The 20197-nt window shown below is 44.8% G+C and overlaps 1 protein-coding gene across 28 annotated transcripts in view; it reads left to right on the forward strand.

The window, feature by feature from the left end:
• The window catches only part of LOC109886139 (butyrophilin subfamily 3 member A2-like), a 164248-nt gene that overhangs the window by 85383 nt on the left and 58668 nt on the right, over positions 1-20197 (forward strand). For 10 of the 28 annotated variants that reach the window (XM_031791520.1, XM_031791524.1, XM_031791521.1 and 7 more), the window contains 11 exons: positions 1872-1892; positions 2773-2793; positions 4774-4794; positions 5594-5614; positions 6198-6218; positions 8356-8376; positions 9121-9141; positions 9941-9961; positions 10712-10732; positions 18668-18688; positions 19489-19509. In XM_031791520.1, coding sequence (XP_031647380.1) covers positions 1872-1892; positions 2773-2793; positions 4774-4794; positions 5594-5614; positions 6198-6218; positions 8356-8376; positions 9121-9141; positions 9941-9961; positions 10712-10732; positions 18668-18688; positions 19489-19509 — 231 coding nt within the window. The remainder of the gene's footprint in view (positions 1-1871; positions 1893-2772; positions 2794-4773; positions 4795-5593; positions 5615-6197; positions 6219-8355; positions 8377-9120; positions 9142-9940; positions 9962-10711; positions 10733-18667; positions 18689-19488; positions 19510-20197) is intronic. The other 18 variants (XM_031791527.1, XM_031791533.1, XM_031791540.1 and 15 more) reach the window with 11 other exon arrangements.

Genomic DNA, 20197 nt, shown 5'->3' on the forward strand with positions numbered 1-20197 from the left:
TGCCCCAATGCATAGTTCCAACTGTAAAGATTGATGGAGGAGGAATAATGGTCTGGGGCTGTTCTTCATGGTTCAGGCCCCTTAGTTCCAGTGAAGGGAAATCTTAACCTTACAGGATACAATGACATTCTAGACAATTCTGTGCTTCCAACTTTGTGGAAACAGTTTGGGAAGGCCCTTCACTGCTTTAGGATGACAATGCCCCCGTGCACAAAGCGAGGTCCATGCAGAAATTGTTTGTTGAGATCGGTGTGGAAGAACTTGACTGACCTTCACAGAGCCCTGACCTCAACCTCATCGAACACCTTTGGGATGAATTGTAATGCCGACTGCGAGCCAGGCCTAATCGCCCAGCATCAACTGATCAATCAAATGTATTTATGAATCCCTTTTTATATCAGCCGATGTCACAAAGTGCTGTACAGAAACCCAGCCTAAAACCCCAAACAGCAAGCAATGCAGATGTAGAAGCACGGTGCCTAGGAAAAACTCCCTAGAAAGGCAGGAACCTAGGAAGAAACCTAGAGAGGAACCAGGCTCTGAGGGGTGACCAGTCGTCTCCTGGATGTACTGGGTAGACCAGAGGAACCAGGCTCTGAGGGGTGACCAGTCCTCTACTGGCTTAATGTTCTCTCCATGTACCTGTCTGTCTGTCTATCTACATCTCTGTCTATGTCCCTGTCTGTCTGTCTGTCTGTCTGTCTGTCTGTCTGTCTGTCTGTCTGTCTGTCTGTCTGTCTGTCTGTCTGTCTGTCTGTCTGTCTGTCTGTCTGTCTGTCTGTCTGTCTGTCTGTCTGTCTGTCTGTCTGTCTGTCTGTCTGTCTGTCTGTCTGTCTGTCTGTCTGTCTGTCTGTCTGTCTGTCTGTCTGTCTGTCTGTCTGTCTGTCTGTCTGTCTGTCTGTCTGTCTGTCTGTCTGTCTGTCTGTCTGTCTGTCTGTCTGTCTGTCTGTCTGTCTGTCTGTCTGTCTGTCTGTCTGTCTGTCTGTCTGTCTGTCTGTCTGTCTGTCTGTCTGTCTGTCTGTCTGTCTGTCTGTCTGTCTGTCTGTCTGTCTGTCTGTCTGTCTGTCTGTCTGTCTGTCTGTCTGTCTGTCTGTCTGTCTGTCTGTCTGTCTGTCTGTCTGTCTGTCTGTCTGTCTGTCTGTCTGTCTGTCTGTCTGTCTGTCTGTCTGTCTGTCTGTCTGTCTGTCTGTCCTGTCTGTCTGTCTGTCTGTCTGTCTGTCTGTCTGTCTGTCTGTCTGTCTGTCTGTCTGTCTGTCTGTCTGTCTGTCTGTCTGTCTGTCTGTCTGTCTGTCTGTCTGTCTGTCTGTCTGTCTGTCTGTCTGTCTGTCTGTCTGTCTGTCTGTCTGTCTGTCTGTCTGTCTGTTCTGTCTGTCTGTCTGTCTGTCTGTCTGCTGTCTGTCTGTCTGTCTGTCTGTCTGGTCTGTCTGTCTGTCTGTCTGTCTGTCTGTCTGTCTGTCTGTCTGTCTGTCTGTCTGTCTGTCTGTCTGTCTGTCTGTCTGTCTGTCTGTCTGTCTGTCTGTCTGTCTGTCTGTCTGTCTGTCTGTCTGTCTGTCTGTCTGTCTGTCTGTCTGTCTGTCTGTCTGTCTGTCTGTCTGTCTGTCTGTCTGTCTGTCTGTCTGTCTGTCTGTCTGTCTGTCTGTCTGTCTGTCGTCTGTCTGTCTGTCTGTCTGTCTGTCTGTCTGTCTGTCTGTCTGTCTGTCTGTCTGTCTGTCTGTCTGTCTGTCTGTCTGTCTGTCTGTCTGTCTGTCTGTCTGTCTGTCTGTCTGTCTGTCTGTCTGTCTGTCTGTCTGTCTGTCTGTCTGTCTGTCTGTCTGTCTGTCTTCATGTTCTAGTACCCATAATACATCATGTTTTATCTTCTCTTTCTACAGACAAGCTCAAAATAGAGACTGGTGAGTTGAACAACTGCATGTATTTCATTGATTTAAGTGAAAACACTTTCATAAAAAATATATACTGTATGAATCTCATGATTCAATCATTATTTAAGTGAAATCAAATCAAATCAAATGTATTTATATAGCCCTTCGTACATCAGCTGATATATCAAAGTGCTGTACAGAAACCCAGCCTAAAAGTGTAGAAGCACGGTGGCTAGGAAAAACTCCCTAGAAAGGCTAAAACTTAGGAAGAAACTTAGAGAGGACCCAGGCTATGTGGGGTGGCCAGTCCTCTTCTGGCTGTGCCGGGTGGAGATTTTAACAGAACATGGCCAAGATGTTCAAATGTTCATAAATGACCAGCATGGTCAAATAATAATAATCACAGGCAGAACAGTTGAAACTGGAGCAGCAGCACGGCCAGGTGGACTGTGGACAGCAAGGAGTCATCAGGCCAGATTGTCCTGAGGCATGGTCCTAGGGCTCAGGTCCTCGGAGAGAGAGAAAGAAAGAGAGAAAGAGAGAATTAGAGAGAGCATACTTAAATTCACGCAGGACACCGGATAAGACAGGAGAAGTACTCCAGATATAACAAACTGACCCTACCCCCCCGACACATAAACTACTGCAGCATAAATACTGGAGGCTGAGACAGGAGGGGTCAGGAGACACTGTTCCTGTCTGTCTGTGTTCTTGTCCGTCTCTCTGTGTTCCTGTCTGTCTATGTTCCTGTGTATCTGTCTGTCTGTGTATGTACCTGTCTTCATGTTCTAGTACCCATAATACATCATGTTTTATCTACTGTCTACAGAGGAGGTCAGAATAGAGAGGTTGTAGTCTGTCTTCATGTTCTAGTACCCATAATACATCATGTTTTATCTTCTGTCTACAGTGGAGCTCAGAGAAGAGAACAGTAAGTTGTGTGTGAAAGTCTTTGTGCTTCTACAACTGCATGCATGTATTTCATTGATTTAAATGAAAACACTTGCCTTAAAATATACAGTATATCACAAAAGTGAGTACACCGCTCACATTTTTGTAAATATTTGAGTATATCTTTTCATGTGACAACACTGAAGAAATGACACTTTGCTACAATGTAAAGTAGTGAGTGTTCAGCTTGTATAACAGTGTAAATTTGCTGTCCCCTCAAAATAACTCAACACACAGCCATTAATGTCTAAGCCCCTGGCAACAAAAGTGACTACACCCCTAAGTGAAAATGTCCAAATTGATATACTGTATATACACTATATATTACACTGATTAACTACACTATATATTACACTGATTAACTACACTATATATATTAAAGTATGTGGACAACTCTTTAAATCAGTAGATTCTATTTCAGCCACACCCGTTGCTGACAGGTGTATAAAATGAAGCACACAGCCATGCAATCTCCATAGACAAACAATGTCAGTAGAATGTTCTTACTGAAGAGCTCAGTGGCTTTCAACGTGGCCCTGTTTTAGGATGCCACCTTTCCATCAAGTCAGTTCGTCAAGTTTCAGCCCTGCTAGAGCTGCCCCGGGCAAGTGTAAGTGCTGTTATTGTTTAGTGGAAACATGTAGGAGCAAAAATGTGTCAGCCGTTTAGTGGTAGGCCACAAAATCTCACAGAATGGGACCGTCAAGTGTTGAAGTGTGTAAAACTCGTCTGTCCTCGGTTGCAACACTCACTACAGAATTGGCCTCTGGAAGCAACGTCAACACAATAACTGTATGTCTGGAGCTTCATGAAATGGGTTTCCATGGCCGAGCAGCCGCACACAAGCCTAAGATCACCATGCTCAATGCCAAGCGTCGGGTGGAGTGGTGTAAAGTGTGATGAATCACGTGATGAATCACTCTTCACCATCTGGCAGTGATACTGAGGAATCTGAGTTTGGCGGATGCCAGGATAACACTATCTGCCCCAATGCATAGTGTCAACTGTAAAGTTTGGTGGGGGAGGAATAATGGCCTGGGGTTGTTTTTCATGGTTCGGGCCCCTTAGTTCCAGGGAAGGGAAATCTTAACCATACAATTACATTCTAGACGATTCTGTGCTTCCAACTTTGTGGCAACAGTTTGGGGAAGGCCCTTTCATGTTTCAGTATGACAATGTCCCCGTGCAGATAGCTATGTCCATACAGAAATGGTTTGTTGAGATTGGTGTGGAAGAACTTGACTGGCCTTCACAGATCCCTGACCTCAACCTCACCGAACACCTTTGGGATGAATTGGAACGCCGACTGCGAGCCAGGCCTAATCGCCCAGCATCAACTGATCAATCAAATGTATTTATGAATCCCTTTTTACATCAGCCGATGTCACAAAGTGCTGTACAGAAACCCAGCCTAAAACCCCAAACAGCAAGCAATGCAGATGTAGAAGCACAGTGCCTAGGAAAAACTCCCTAGAAAGGCAGGAACCTAGGAAGAAACCTAGAGAGGAACCAGGCTCTGAGGGGTGACCAGTCGTCTCCTGGATGTACTGGGTAGACCAGAGGAACCACGCTCTGAGGGGTGACCAGTCCTCTACTGGCTGTACTGGGTAGAGAGGAACCAGGCTCTGAGGGGTGACCAGTCGTCTCCTGGATGTACTGGGTAGACCAGATGAACCAGGCTCTGAGGGGTGACCAGTCGTCTCCTGGATGTACTGGGTAGACCAGAGGAACCAGACTCTGAGGGGTGACCAGTCCTCTACTGGCTTAATGTTCTCTCCATGTACCTGTCTGTCTGTCTATCTACATCTCTGTCTATGTCCCTGTCTGTCTGTCTGTCTGTCTGTCTGTCTGTCTGTCTGTCTGTCTGTCTGTCTGTCTGTCTGTCTGTCTGTCTGTCTGTCTGTCTGTCTTCATGTTCTAGTACCCATAATACATCATGTTTTATCTTCTCTTTCTACAGACAAGCTCAAAATAGAGACTGGTGAGTTGAACAACTGCATGTATTTCATTGATTTAAGTGAAAACACTTTCATAAAAAATATATACTGTATGAATCTCATGATTCAATCATTATTTAAGTGAAATCAAATCAAATCAAATGTATTTATATAGCCCTTCGTACATCAGCTGATATATCAAAGTGCTGTACAGAAACCCAGCCTAAAAGTGTAGAAGCACGGTGGCTAGGAAAAACTCCCTAGAAAGGCTAAAACTTAGGAAGAAACTTAGAGAGGACCCAGGCTATGTGGGGTGGCCAGTCCTCTTCTGGCTGTGCCGGGTGGAGATTTTAACAGAACATGGCCAAGATGTTCAAATGTTCATAAATGACCAGCATGGTCAAATAATAATAATCACAGGCAGAACAGTTGAAACTGGAGCAGCAGCACGGCCAGGTGGACTGTGGACAGCAAGGAGTCATCAGGCCAGATTGTCCTGAGGCATGGTCCTAGGGCTCAGGTCCTCGGAGAGAGAGAAAGAAAGAGAGAAAGAGAGAATTAGAGAGAGCATACTTAAATTCACGCAGGACACCGGATAAGACAGGAGAAGTACTCCAGATATAACAAACTGACCCTACCCCCCCGACACATAAACTACTGCAGCATAAATACTGGAGGCTGAGACAGGAGGGGTCAGGAGACACTGTTCCTGTCTGTCTGTGTTCTTGTCCGTCTCTCTGTGTTCCTGTCTGTCTATGTTCCTGTGTATCTGTCTGTCTGTGTATGTACCTGTCTTCATGTTCTAGTACCCATAATACATCATGTTTTATCTTCTGTCTACAGACAACGTCAAAATGGAGAGGGGTGAGTTGAACAACTGCATGTATTTCATTGATTTAAGTGAAAACACTTTCCTTAAAAATATATACTGTATGAATCTCATGATTCAATGATTATTTAAGTGAAAAGGTCAGAATAGAGAGGAGGTAGTCTGTCTTCATGTTCTAGTACCCATAATACATCATGTTTTATCTACTGTCTACAGAGGTCAGAATAGAGAGGATGTAGTCAGGCTTCATGTTCTAGTACCCATAATACATCATGTTTTATCTACTGTCTACAGAGGAGGTCAGAATAGAGAGGTTGTAGTCTATCTTCATGTTCTAGTACCCATAATACATCATGTGTTATCTACTGTCTACAGAGGAGGTCAGAATAGTGAGGTTGTAGTCTGTCTTCATGTTCTAGTACCCATAATACATCATGTTTTATCTACTGTCTACAGAGGAGGTCAGAATAGAGAGGTTGTAGTCTATCTTCATGTTCTAGTACCCATAATACATCATGTGTTATCTACTGTCTACAGAGGAGGTCAGAATAGAGAGGTTGTAGTCTGTCTTCATGTTCTAGTACCCATAATACATCATGTTTTATCTTCTGTCTACAGAGGAGCTCAGAGAAGAGAACAGTAAGTTGTGTGTGAAAGTCTTTGTGCTTCTACAACTGCATGCATGTATTTCATTGATTCAAGTGAAAACACTTGCCTTAAAATATACAGTATATCACAAAAGTGAGTACACCGCTCACATTTTTGTAAATATTTGAGTATATCTTTTCATGTGACAACACTGAAGAAATGACACTTTGCTACAATGTAAAGTAGTGAGTGTTCAGCTTGTATAACAGTGTAAATTTGCTGTCCCCTCAAAATAACTCAACACACAGCTATTAATGTCTAAGCCGCTGGCAACAAAAGTGACTACACCCCTAAGTGAAAATGTCCAAATTGATATACTGTATATACACTATATATTACACTGATTAACTACACTATATATTACACTGATTAACTACACTATATATTACACTGATTAACTACACTATATATTACACTGATTAACTACACTATATATATTAAAGTATGTGGACAACTCTTTAAATCAGTAGATTCTATTTCAGCCACACCCGTTGCTGACAGGTGTATAAAATGAAGCACACAGCCATGCAATCTCCATAGACAAACAATGTCAGTAGAATGTTCTTACTGAAGAGCTCAGTGACTTTCAACGTGGCCCTGTCTTAGGATGCCACCTTTCCATCAAGTCAGTTCGTCAAGTTTCAGCCCTGCTAGAGCTGCCCCGGGCAAGTGTAAGTGCTGTTATTGTTTAGTGGAAACATGTAGGGGCAAAAATGTGTCAGCCGTTTAGTGGTAGGCCACAAAATCTCACAGAATGGGACCGTCAAGTGTTGAAGTGTGTAAAACTCGTCTGTCCTCGGTTGCAACACTCACTACAGAATTGGCCTCTGGAAGCAACGTCAACACAATAACTGTTTGTCTGGAGCTTCATGAAATGGGTTTCCATGGCCGAGCAGCCGCACACAAGCCTAAGATCACCATGCTCAATGCCAAGCGTCGGGTGGAGTGGTGTAAAGTGTGATGAATCACGTGATGAATCACTCTTCACCATCTGGCAGTGATACTGAGGAATCTGAGTTTGGCGGATGCCAGGATAACACTATCTGCCCCAATGCATAGTGTCAACTGTAAAGTTTGGTGGGGGAGGAATAATGGCCTGGGGTTGTTTTTCATGGTTCGGGCCCCTTAGTTCCAAGGAAGGGAAATCTTAACCATACAATTACATTCTAGACGATTCTGTGCTTCCAACTTTGTGGCAACAGTTTGGGGAAGGCCCTTTCCTGTTTCAGTATGACAATGTCCCCGTGCAGATAGCTATGTCCATACAGAAATGGTTTGTTGAGATTGGTGTGGAAGAACTTGACTGGCCTTCACAGATCCCTGACCTCAACCTCACCGAACACCTTTGGGATGAATTGGAACGCCGACTGCGAGCCAGGCCTAATCGCACAGCATCAACTGATCAATCAAATGTATTTATGAATCCCTTTTTACATCAGCCGATGTCGCAAAGTGCTGTACAGAAACCCAGCCTAAAACCCCAAACAGCAAGCAATGCAGATGTCGAAGCACAGTGCCTAGGAAAAACTCCCTAGAAAGGCAGGAACCTAGGAAGAAACCTAGAGAGGAACCAGGCTCTGAGGGGTGACCAGTCGTCTCCTGGATGTACTGGGTAGACCAGAGGAACCACGCTCTGAGGGGTGACCAGTCCTCTACTGGCTGTACTGGGTAGAGAGGAACCAGGCTCTGAGGGGTGACCAGTCGTCTCCTGGATGTACTGGGTAGACCAGAGGAACCAGGCTCTGAGGGGTGACCAGTCGTCTCCTGGATGTACTGGGTAGACCAGAGGAACCAGACTCTGAGGGGTGACCAGTCCTCTACTGGCTTAATGTTCTCTCCATGTACCTGTCTGTCTGTCTATCTACGTCTCTGTCTCTGTCTCTGTCTCTGTCTCTGTCTCTGTCTCTGTCTCTGTCTCTGTCTCTGTCTCTGTCTATGTCTATGTCTATGTCTATGTCTATGTCTATCTGTCTGTCTGTCTGTCTGTCTGTCTGTCTGTCTGTCTGTCTGTCTGTCTGTCTGTCTGTCTGTCTGTCTGTCTGTCTGTCTGTCTGTCTGTCTGTCTGTCTGTCTGTCTGTCTATGTACCTCACCCATAATACATCATGTTTTATCTTCTCTTTCTACAGACAAGCTCAAAATAGAGACTGGTGAGTTGAACAACTGCATGTATTTCATTGATTTAAGTGAAAACACTTTCATAAAAAATATATACTGTATGAATCTCATGATTCAATCATTATTTAAGTGAAATCAAATCAAATCAAATGTATTTATATAGCCCTTCGTACATCAGCTGATATATCAAAGTGCTGTACAGAAACCCAGCCTAAAACCCCAAACAGCAAGCAATGCAGATGTAGAAGCACGGTGCCTAGGAAAAACTCCCTAGAAAGGCAGGAACCTAGGAAGAAACCTAGAGAGGAACCAGGCTCTGAGGGGTGACCAGTCGTCTCCTGGATGTACTGGGTAGACCAGAGGAACCAGGCTCTGAGGGGTGACCAGTCCTCTACTGGCTTAATGTTCTCTCCATGTACCTGTCTGTCTGTCTATCTACATCTCTGTCTGTCTGTCTGTCTGTCTGTCTGTCTGTCTGTCTGTCTGTCTGTCTGTCTGTCTGTCTGTCTGTCTGTCTGTCTGTCTGTCTGTCTGTCTGTCTGTCTGTCTGTCTGTCTGTCTGTCTGTCTGTCTGTCTGTCTGTCTGTCTGTCTGTCTGTCTGTCTGTCTGTCTGTCTGTCTGTCTGTCTGTCTGTCTGTCTGTCTGTCTGTCTGTCTGTCTGTCTGTCCTGTCTGTCTGTCTGTCTGTCTGTCTGTCTGTCTGTCTGTCTGTCTATGTACCTGTCTTCATGTTCTAGTACCCATAATACATCATGTTTTATCTTCTCTTTCTACAGACAAGCTCAAAATAGAGACTGGTGAGTTGAACAACTGCATGTATTTCATTGATTTAAGTGAAAACACTTTCATAAAAAATATATACTGTATGAATCTCATGATTCAATCATTATTTAAGTGAAATCAAATCAAATCAAATGTATTTATATAGCCCTTCGTACATCAGCTGATATATCAAAGTGCTGTACAGAAACCCAGCCTAAAAGTGTAGAAGCACGGTGGCTAGGAAAAACTCCCTAGAAAGGCTAAAACTTAGGAAGAAACTTAGAGAGGACCCAGGCTATGTGGGGTGGCCAGTCCTCTTCTGGCTGTGACGGGTGGAGATTTTAACAGAACATGGCCAAGATGTTCAAATGTTCATAAATTACCAGCATGGTCAAATAATAATAATCACAGGCAGAACAGTTGAAACTGGAGCAGCAGCACGGCCAGGTGGACTGTGGACAGCAAGGAGTCATCAGGCCAGATTGTCCTGAGGCATGGTCCTAGGGCTCAGGTCCTCGGAGAGAGAGAAAGAAAGAGAGAAAGAGAGAATTAGAGAGAGCATACTTAAATTCACGCAGGACACCGGATAAGACAGGAGAAGTACTCCAGATATAACAAACTGACCCTACCCCCCCGACACATAAACTACTGCAGCATAAATACTGGAGGCTGAGACAGGAGGGGTCAGGAGACACTGTTCCTGTCTGTCTGTGTTCTTGTCCGTCTCTCTGTGTTCCTGTCTGTCTATGTTCCTGTGTATCTGTCTGTCTGTGTATGTACCTGTCTTCATGTTCTAGTACCCATAATACATCATGTTTTATCTTCTGTCTACAGACAACGTCAAAATGGAGAGGGGTGAGTTGAACAACTGCATGTATTTCATTGATTTAAGTGAAAACACTTTCCTTAAAAAATATATACTGTATGATCCTCATGATTCAATGATTATTTAAGTGAAAAGGTCAGAATAGAGAGGATGTAGTCTGTCTCCATGTTCTAATACCCATAATACATCATGTTTTATCTACTGTCTACAGAGGAGGTCAGAATAGAGAGGAGGTAGTCTGTCTTCATGTTCTAGTACCCATAATACATCATGTTTTATCTACTGTCTACAGAGGAGGTCAGAATAGAGAGGATGTAGTCTGTCTTCATGTTCTAGTACCCATAATACATCATGTTTTATCTACTGTCTACAGAGGAGGTCAGAATAGAGAGGATGTAGTCTGTCTTCATGTTCTAGTACCCATAATACATCATGTTTTATCTACTGTCTACAGAGGAGGTCAGAATAGAGAGGATGTAGTCTGTCTTCATGTTCTAGTACCCATAATACATCATGTTTTATCTACTGTCTACAGAGGAGGTCAGAATAGAGAGGATGTAGTCTGTCTTCATGTTCTAGTACCCATAATACATCATGTTTTATCTACTGTCTACAGAGGAGGTCAGAATAGAGAGGATGTAGTCTGTCTTTCTTGTTCTAGTACCCATAATACATCATGTTTTATCTACTATCTACAGAGGAGGTCAGAATAGAGAGGATGTAGTCTGTCTTCATGTTCTAGTACCCATAATACATCATGTTTTATCTTCTGTCTACAGAGAAGTTCAGAAAAGACAACGGTAAGTTGTCTGTGAAAGTCTGTGTGCTTCCACAACTGCATGTATTTAATTAATTTAAGTGAAAACACTTGCCTTAAAATATACAGTATATCACAAAAGTGAGTACACCGCTCACATTTTTGTAAATATTTGAGTATATCTTTTCATGTGACAACACTGAAGAAATGACACTTTGCTACAATGTAAAGTAGTGAGTGTACAGCTTGTATAACAGTGTAAATTTGCTGTCCCCTCAAAATAACTCAACACACAGCCATTAATGTCTAAGCCCCTGGCAACAAAAGTGAGTACACCCCTAAATGAAAATGTCCAAATTGGGCCCAACTAGCCATTTTCCCTCCCCGGTGTCATGTGACTCGTTAGTGTTACAAGGTCTTAGGTGTGAATGGGGAGCAGGTGTGTTAAATTTTGTGTCATCGCTCTCACACTCCCTCATACTGACTGGAAGTTCAACATGGCACCTGATGGCAAAGAACTCTCTGAGGATCTGAAAAAAAATATTTTTGCTCTACATAAAGATGGCCTGGGCTATAAGAAGATTGCCAAGACCCTGAAACTGAGCTGAGACCATACAGCGGTTTAACTGGACAGGTTCCACTCAGAACAGGCCTCGCCATGGTCGACCAAAGAAGTTGAGTGCACGTGCTCAGCGTCATATCCAGAGGTTGTCTTTGGGAAATAGACATATGAGTGCTGCCAGCATTGCTGCAGAGGTTGAAGGGGTGGGGGGTCAGCCTGTCAGTGCTCAGACCATACGCCGTACACTGCATCAAATTGGTCTGCATGGCTGTCGTCCCAGAAGGAAGCCTCTTCTAAAGATGATGCACAAGAAAGCCCGCAAACAGTTTGCTGAAGACAAGCAGACTAAGGACATGGATTACTGGAACCATGTCCTGTGGTCTGATGAGACCAAGATAAACTTATTTGGTTCAGATGGTGTCAAGCGTGTGTGGCGACAACCAGGTGAGGAGTACAAAGACAAGTGTGTCTTGCCTACAGTCAAGCATGGTGATGGGAGTGTCATGGTCTGGGGCTGCATGAGTCCCCAACCCTCTAGACGACCAGTTTTGATAGCCTTTAGCCGCACCCTCATACTACTCCTCCTCTGTTCTGCGGGTGATGTGGAAATAAACCCAAGCCCTGCATGTCCCCAGGCACCCTCATTTGTTGACTTCTGTGATCGGAAAAGCCTCGGTTTCATGCATGTCAACATCAGAAGCCTCAACCCTAAGTTTCTTTTACTCACTGCTTTAGCACACTCTGCTAACCCTAATGTCCTTGCCGTGTCTGAATCCTGGCTCAGGAAGGCCAGGATTCTGAGATTTCCATACCCAACTATAACATTTTCCGTCAAGATAGAACTGCCAAAGGTGGAGGAGCTGCAGTCTACTGCAGAGAGCCTGCAAAGTAATGTCATACTTTCCAGGTCCATACCCAAACAGTTCGAACTACTAATTTTAAAAATTAGTCTCTCACTGTTGCCGCCTGCTACTGACCCCCCTCAGCTCCCAGCTGTGCCCTGGACACCATTTGTGAATTGATCGCCCCCCCATCTAGCTTCAGAGTTTGTTCTGTTAGGTGACCTAAACTGGGATATGCTTAACACCCCGGCAGTCCTACAATCTAAGCTAGATGCCCTCAATCTCACACAAATCATCAAGGAACCCACCAGGTACAACCCTAACTCTGTAAACAAGGGCACCCTCATAGACGTCATCCTGACCAACTGGCCCTCCAAATACACCTCTGCTGGCCCTCCAAATACACCTCTGCTGTCTTCAACCAGGATCTCAGCGATCACTGCCTCATTGCCTGTATCCGCTACGGATCCGCATCACTGTCAAACGCTCCCTAAAACACTTCTGTGAGCAGGCCTTTCTATTTGACCTGGCCCGGGTATCCTGGAAGGACATTGACCTCATCCCGTCAGTTGAGGATGCCTGGTCATTCTTTAAAAGTAACTTCCTCACCATTTTAGATAAGCATGCTCCGTTCAAAAAATGCAGAACTAAGAACAGATATAGCCCTTGGTTCACTCCAGACCTGACTGCCCTCGACCAGCACAAAAACATCCTGTGGCGGACTGCAATAGCATCGAATAGTCCCCGCGACATGCAACTGTTCAGGGAAGTCAGGAACCAATACACGCAGTCAGTCAGGAAAGCTAAGGCCAGCTTCTTCAGGCTGAAATTAGCATCCTGTAGCTCCAACTCCAAAAACTTCTGGGACACTGTGAAGTCCATGGAGAACAAGAGCACCGCCTCCCAGCTGCCCACTGCACTGAGGCTAGGTAACACGGTCACCACAAATAAATCCATGATTATCGAAAACTTCAACAAGCATTTCTCAACGGCTGGCCATGCCTTCCGCCTGGCTACTCCAACCTCGGCCAACAGCTCCGCCCCCCCCCGCAGCTACTCCCCCAAGCCTCTCCAGGTTCTCCTTTACCCAAATCCAAATAGCAGATGTTCTGAAACCTGGACCCGTACAAATCAGCTGGGCTTGACAATCTGGACCCTCTATTTCTGAAACTATCCGCCGCCATTGTCGCAACCCCTATTACCAGCCTGTTCAACCTCTCTTTCATATCGTTTGAGATCCCCAAGGATTGGAAAGCTGCCGCAGTCATCCCCCTCTTCAAAGGGGGAGACACCCTGGACCCAAACTGTTACAGACCTATATCCAATCCATCCTGCCCTGCCTATCTAAGGTCTTCGAAAGCCAAGTCAACAAACAGGTCACTGACCATGTCGAATCCCACCGTACCTTCTCCGCTGTGCAATCTGGTTTCCGAGCCGGTCAAGGGTGCACCTCAGCCACGCTCAAGGTACTAAACGATATCATAACCGCCATCGATAAAAGACAGTACTGTGCAGCCGTCTTCATCGACCTTGCCAAGGCTTTCGACTCTGTCAATCACCATATTCTTATCGACAGACTCAGTAGCCTCGGTTTTTCTGATGACTGCCTTGCCTGGTTCACCAACTACTTTGCAGACAGAGTTCAGTGTGTCAAATCGGAGGGCATGCTGTCCGGTCCTCTGGCAGTCTCTATGGGGGTGCCACAGGGTTCAATTCTCGGGCCGACTCTTTTCTCTGTATATATCAATGATGTTGCTCTTGCTGCGGGCGATTCCCTGATCCACCTCTACGCAGATGACACCATTCTGTATACTTCCGGCCCATCCTTGGACACTGTGCTATCTAACCTCCAAACGAGCTTCAATGCCATACAACACTCCTTCCGTGGCCTCCAACTGCTCTTAAACGCTAGTAAAACCAAATGCATGCTTTTCAACTGGTCGCTGCCTGCACCCGCACACCCGACTAGCATCACCCCCCTGGATGGTTCCGACCTTGAATATATGGACATCTATAAGTACCTAGGTGTCTGGCTAGACTGTAAACTCTCCTTCCAGACTCATATCAAACATCTCCAATCGAAAATCAAATCTAGAGTCGGCTTTCTATTCCGCAACAAAGCCTCCTTCACTCACGCCGCCAAACTTACCCTAGTAAAACTGACTATCCTACCGATCCTCGACTTCGGCGATGTCATCTACAAAATTGCTTCCAACACTCTACTCAGCAAACTGGATGCAGTTTATTACAGTGCCATCCGTTTTGTCACTAAAGCACCTTATACCACCCACCACTGCGACCAGTATGCTCTAGTCGGCTGGCCCTCGCTACATATTCGTCTCCAGACCCACTGGCTCCAGGTCATCTACAAGTCGGCGGCAGCGTAGCCTAGTGGTTAGAGTGTTGGACTAGTAACCGGAAGGTTGCGAGTTCAAACCCCCGAGCTGACAAGGTACAAATCTGTCGTTCTGCCCCTGAACAGGCAGTTAACCCACTGTTCCCAGGCCGTCATTGAAAATAAGAATGTGTTCTTAACTGACTTGCCTGGTTAAATAAAGGTAAAAAAAAAGTCCATGATAGGTAAAGCTCCGTCTTATCTCAGTTCACTGGTCACGATGGCAACACCCACCCGTAGCACGCGCTCCAGCAGGTGTATCTCACTGATTATCCCTAAAGCCAACACCTCATTTGGCTGCCTTTCGTTCCAGTTCTCTGCTGCCTGTCACTGGAACAAATTGCAAAAATCGCTGAAGTTGGAGACTTTTATCTCCCTCACCAACTTCAAACATCAGCTATCTGAGCAGCTAACCGATTGCTGCAGCTGTACATAGTCTATCGGTAAATAGCCCACCCAATTTTACCTACCTCATCCCCATACTGTTTTTATTTATTTACTTTTCTGCTCTTTTGCACACCAATATCTCTACCTGTACATGACCATCTGATCATTTATCACTCCAGTGTTAATCTGCAAAATTGTAATTATTTGCCTACCTCCTCATGCCTTTTGCACACATTGTATATAGACTCTCTTTTTTTCTACTGTGTTATTGACTTGTTAATTGTTGACTCCATGTGTAACTCTGTGTTGTCTGTTCACACTGCTATGCTTTATCTTGGCCAGGTCGCAGTTGCAAATGAGAACTTGTTCTCAACTAGCCTACCTGGTTAAATAAAGGTGTTCTCAACTAGCCTACCTGGTTAAATAAAGGTGTTCTCAACTAGCCTACCTGGTTAAATAAAGGTGAAATATATATTTTTTTTTTAAGTACATTGAGGGAACCATGAATGCCAGCATGTACTGTGACATACTGAAGCAGATCCCCTCCCTTCGGAGACTGGGCCGCAGTGCAGTATTCCAACATGATAACGCCCCAAACACACCTCTAAGACGACCACTGCCTTGCTAAAGAAGCTGAGGGTAAAGGTGATTGACTGGCCAAGCATGTCTCCAGACCTAAACCCTATTGCGCATCTGTGGGGCATCCTCAAATGGAAGGTGGAGGAGTGCAAGGTCTCTAACATCCACCAGCTCCGTGATGTTGTCATGGAGGAGTGGAAGAGGACTCCAGTGGCAACCTGTTAATTAAGCTCTGGTGAACTCCATGCCCAAGAAGGTTAAGGCAGTGCTGGAAAATGATGGTGGCCACACAAAATATTGACAATTTGGGCCCAATTTGGACATTTTCACTTAGGGTTAGGGTTAGGGTTTTGTTGCCAGCTGTTTAGACATGAATAGCTGTGTGTTGAGTTATTTTGAGGGGACAGCAAATTTACACTGTTATACAAGCTGAACACTCACTACTTTACATTGTAGCAAAGTGTCATTTCTTCAGTGTTGTCTCATGAAAATAAATACTCAAATATTTACAAAAATGTGAGGGGTGTACTCACTTTTGTGATATACTGTATATACACTATATATTACACTGATTAACTACACTATATATTACACTGATTAACTACACTATATATTACACTGATTAACTACACTATATATTACACTGATTAACTACACTATATATACAAAAGTATGTGGACAACTCTTTAAATCAGTAGATTCTATTTCAGCCACACCCGTTGCTGACAGGTGTATCAAATCAAGCACACAGCCATGCAATCTCCATAGACAAACATTGTCAGTAGAATGGCCTTACTGAAGAGCTCAGTGTCTTTCAACGTTGCACTGTCTTAGAATGCCACCTTTCCAACAAGTCAGTTCATCAAGTTTCTGCCCTGCTAGAGCTGCCCCGGTCAACTGTAAGTGCTGTTATTGTTTAGTGGAAACATGTAGGAGCAAAAATGTGTCAGCCGTTTAGTGGTAGGCCACAGAATCTCACAGAATGGGACCGCCAAGTGTTGAAGTGCGTAAAACTCGCAACACTCACTACAGAGTTCCAAACTGCCTCTGGATGCAACGTCAACACAATAACTGTTTGTCTGGAGCTTCATGAAATGGGTTTCCATGGCCGAGCAGCCGCACACAAGCCTAAGATCACCATGCTCAATGCCAAGCATCGGGTGGAGTGGTGTAAAGCTCACCGCCATTGAACTCTGGACTAGTGGAAATACGTTCTCAGGAGTGAAGAATCAATATTCACCATCTGGCAGTCTAACAGATGAATCTGGGTTTGGCGGATGCCAGGAGAACACTACCTGCCCCAATGCATAGTTCCAACTGTAAAGATTGATGGAGGAGGAATAATGGTCTGGGGCTGTTCTTCATGGTTCAGGCCCCTTAGTTCCAGTGAAGGGAAATCTTAACCTTACAGGATACAATGACATTCTAGACAATTCTGTGCTTCCAACTTTGTGGAAACAGTTTGGGAAGGCCCTTCACTGCTTTAGGATGACAATGCCCCCGTGCACAAAGCGAGGTCCATGCAGAAATTGTTTGTTGAGATCGGTGTGGAAGAACTTGACTGACCTTCACAGAGCCCTGACCTCAACCTCATCGAACACCTTTGGGATGAATTGTAATGCCGACTGCGAGCCAGGCCTAATCGCCCAGCATCAACTGATCAATCAAATGTATTTATGAATCCCTTTTTATATCAGCCGATGTCACAAAGTGCTGTACAGAAACCCAGCCTAAAACCCCAAACAGCAAGCAATGCAGATGTAGAAGCACGGTGCCTAGGAAAAACTCCCTAGAAAGGCAGGAACCTAGGAAGAAACCTAGAGAGGAACCAGGCTCTGAGGGGTGACCAGTCGTCTCCTGGATGTACTGGGTAGACCAGAGGAACCAGGCTCTGAGGGGTGACCAGTCCTCTACTGGCTTAATGTTCTCTCCATGTACCTGTCTGTCTGTCTATCTACATCTCTGTCTATGTCCCTGTCTGTCTGTCTGTCTGTCTGTCTGTCTGTCTGTCTGTCTGTCTGTCTGTCTGTCTGTCTGTCTGTCTGTCTGTCTGTCTGTCTGTCTGTCTGTCTGTCTGTCTGTCTGTCTGTCTGTCTGTCTGTCTGTCTGTCTGTCTGTCTGTCTGTCTGTCTGTCTGTCTGTCTGTCTGTCTGTCTGTCTGTCTGTCTGTCTGTCTGTCTGTCTGTCTGTCTGTCTGTCTGTCTGTCTGTCTGTCTGTCTGTCTGTCTGTCTGTCTGTCTGTCTGTCTGTCTGTCTGTCTGTCTGTCTGTCTGTCTGTCTGTCTGTCTGTCTGTCTGTCTGTCTGTCTGTCTGTCTGTCTGTCTGTCTGTCTGTCTGTCTGTCTGTCTGTCTGTCTGTCTGTCTGTCTGTCTGTCTGTCTGTCTGTCCTGTCTGTCTGTCTGTCTGTCTTCTGTCTGTCTGTCTGTCTGTCTGTCTGTCTGTCTGTCTGTCTGTCTGTCTGTCTGTCTGTCTGTCTGTCTGTCTGTCTGTCTGTCTGTCTGTCTGTCTGTCGTCTGTCTGTCTGTCTGTCTGTCTGTCTGTCTGTCTGTCTGTCTGTCTGTCTGTCTGTCTGTCTGTCTGTCTGTCTGTCTGTCTGTCTGTCTGTCTGTCTGTCTGTCTGTCTGTCTGTCTGTCTGTCTGTCTGTCTGTCTGTCTGTCTGTCTGTCTGTCTGTCTGTCTGTCTGTCTGTCTGTCTGTCTGTCTGTCTGTCTGTCTGTCTGTCTGTCTGTCTGTCTGTCTGTCTGTCTGTCTGTCTGTCTGTCTGTCTGTCTGTCTGTCTGTCTGTCTGTCTGTCTGTCTGTCGTCTGTCTGTCTGTCTGTCTGTCTGTCTGTCTGTCTGTCTGTCTGTCTGTCTGTCTGTCTGTCTGTCTGTCTGTCTGTCTGTCTGTCTGTCTGTCTGTCTGTCTGTCTGTCTGTCTGTCTGTCTGTCTGTCTGTCTGTCCTGTCTGTCTGTCTGTCTGTCTGTCTGTCTGTCTGTCTGTCTGTCTGTCTGTCTGTCTGTCTGTCTGTCTGTCTGTCTGTCTGTCTGTCTGTCTGTCTGTCTGTCTGTCTGTCTGTCTGTCTGTCTGTCTGTCTGTCTGTCTGTCTGTCTGTCTGTCTGTCTGTCTGTCTGTCTGTCTGTCTGTCTGTCTGTCTGTCTGTCTGTCTGTCTGTGTACCTGTCTTCATGTTCTAGTACCCATAATACATCATGTTTTATCTTCTCTTTCTACAGACAAGCTCAAAATAGAGACTGGTGAGTTGAACAACTGCATGTATTTCATTGATTTAAGTGAAAACACTTTCATAAAAAATATATACTGTATGAATCTCATGATTCAATCATTATTTAAGTGAAATCAAATCAAATCAAATGTATTTATATAGCCCTTCGTACATCAGCTGATATATCAAAGTGCTGTACAGAAACCCAGCCTAAAAGTGTAGAAGCACGGTGGCTAGGAAAAACTCCCTAGAAAGGCTAAAACTTAGGAAGAAACTTAGAGAGGACCCAGGCTATGTGGGGTGGGCCAGTCCTCTTCTGGCTGTGCCGGGTGGAGATTTTAACAGAACATGGCCAAGATGTTCAAATGTTCATAAATGACCAGCATGGTCAAATAATAATAATCACAGGCAGAACAGTTGAAACTGGAGCAGCAGCACGGCCAGGTGGACTGTGGACAGCAAGGAGTCATCAGGCCAGATTGTCCTGAGGCATGGTCCTAGGGCTCAGGTCCTCGGAGAGAGAGAAAGAAAGAGAGAAAGAGAGAATTAGAGAGAGCATACTTAAATTCACGCAGGACACCGGATAAGACAGGAGAAGTACTCCAGATATAACAAACTGACCCTACCCCCCCGACACATAAACTACTGCAGCATAAATACTGGAGGCTGAGACAGGAGGGGTCAGGAGACACTGTTCCTGTCTGTCTGTGTTCTTGTCCGTCTCTCTGTGTTCCTGTCTGTCTATGTTCCTGTGTATCTGTCTGTCTGTGTATGTACCTGTCTTCATGTTCTAGTACCCATAATACATCATGTTTTATCTTCTGTCTACAGACAACGTCAAAATGGAGAGGGGTGAGTTGAACAACTGCATGTATTTCATTGATTTAAGTGAAAACACTTTCCTTAAAAAATATATACTGTATGATCCTCATGATTCAATGATTATTTAAGTGAAAAGGTCAGAATAGAGAGGATGTAGTCTGTCTCCATGTTCTAATACCCATAATACATCATGTTTTATCTACTGTCTACAGAGGAGGTCAGAATAGAGAGGAGGTAGTCTGTCTTCATGTTCTAGTACCCATAATACATCATGTTTTATCTACTGTCTACAGAGGAGGTCAGAATAGAGAGGATGTAGTCTGTCTTCATGTTCTAGTACCCATAATACATCATGTTTTATCTACTGTCTACAGAGGAGGTCAGAATAGAGAGGATGTAGTCTGTCTTCATGTTCTAGTACCCATAATACATCATGTTTTATCTACTGTCTACAGAGGAGGTCAGAATAGAGAGGATGTAGTCTGTCTTCATGTTCTAGTACCCATAATACATCATGTTTTATCTACTGTCTACAGAGGAGGTCAGAATAGAGAGGATGTAGTCTGTCTTCATGTTCTAGTACCCATAATACATCATGTTTTATCTACTGTCTACAGAGGAGGTCAGAATAGAGAGGATGTAGTCTGTCTTTCTTGTTCTAGTACCCATAATACATCATGTTTTATCTACTATCTACAGAGGAGGTCAGAATAGAGAG

The sequence above is a fragment of the Oncorhynchus kisutch genome, linkage group LG16, assembly GCF_002021735.2.
Source record: "Oncorhynchus kisutch isolate 150728-3 linkage group LG16, Okis_V2, whole genome shotgun sequence".
Taxonomy (NCBI): Eukaryota; Metazoa; Chordata; class Actinopteri; order Salmoniformes; family Salmonidae; genus Oncorhynchus; species Oncorhynchus kisutch.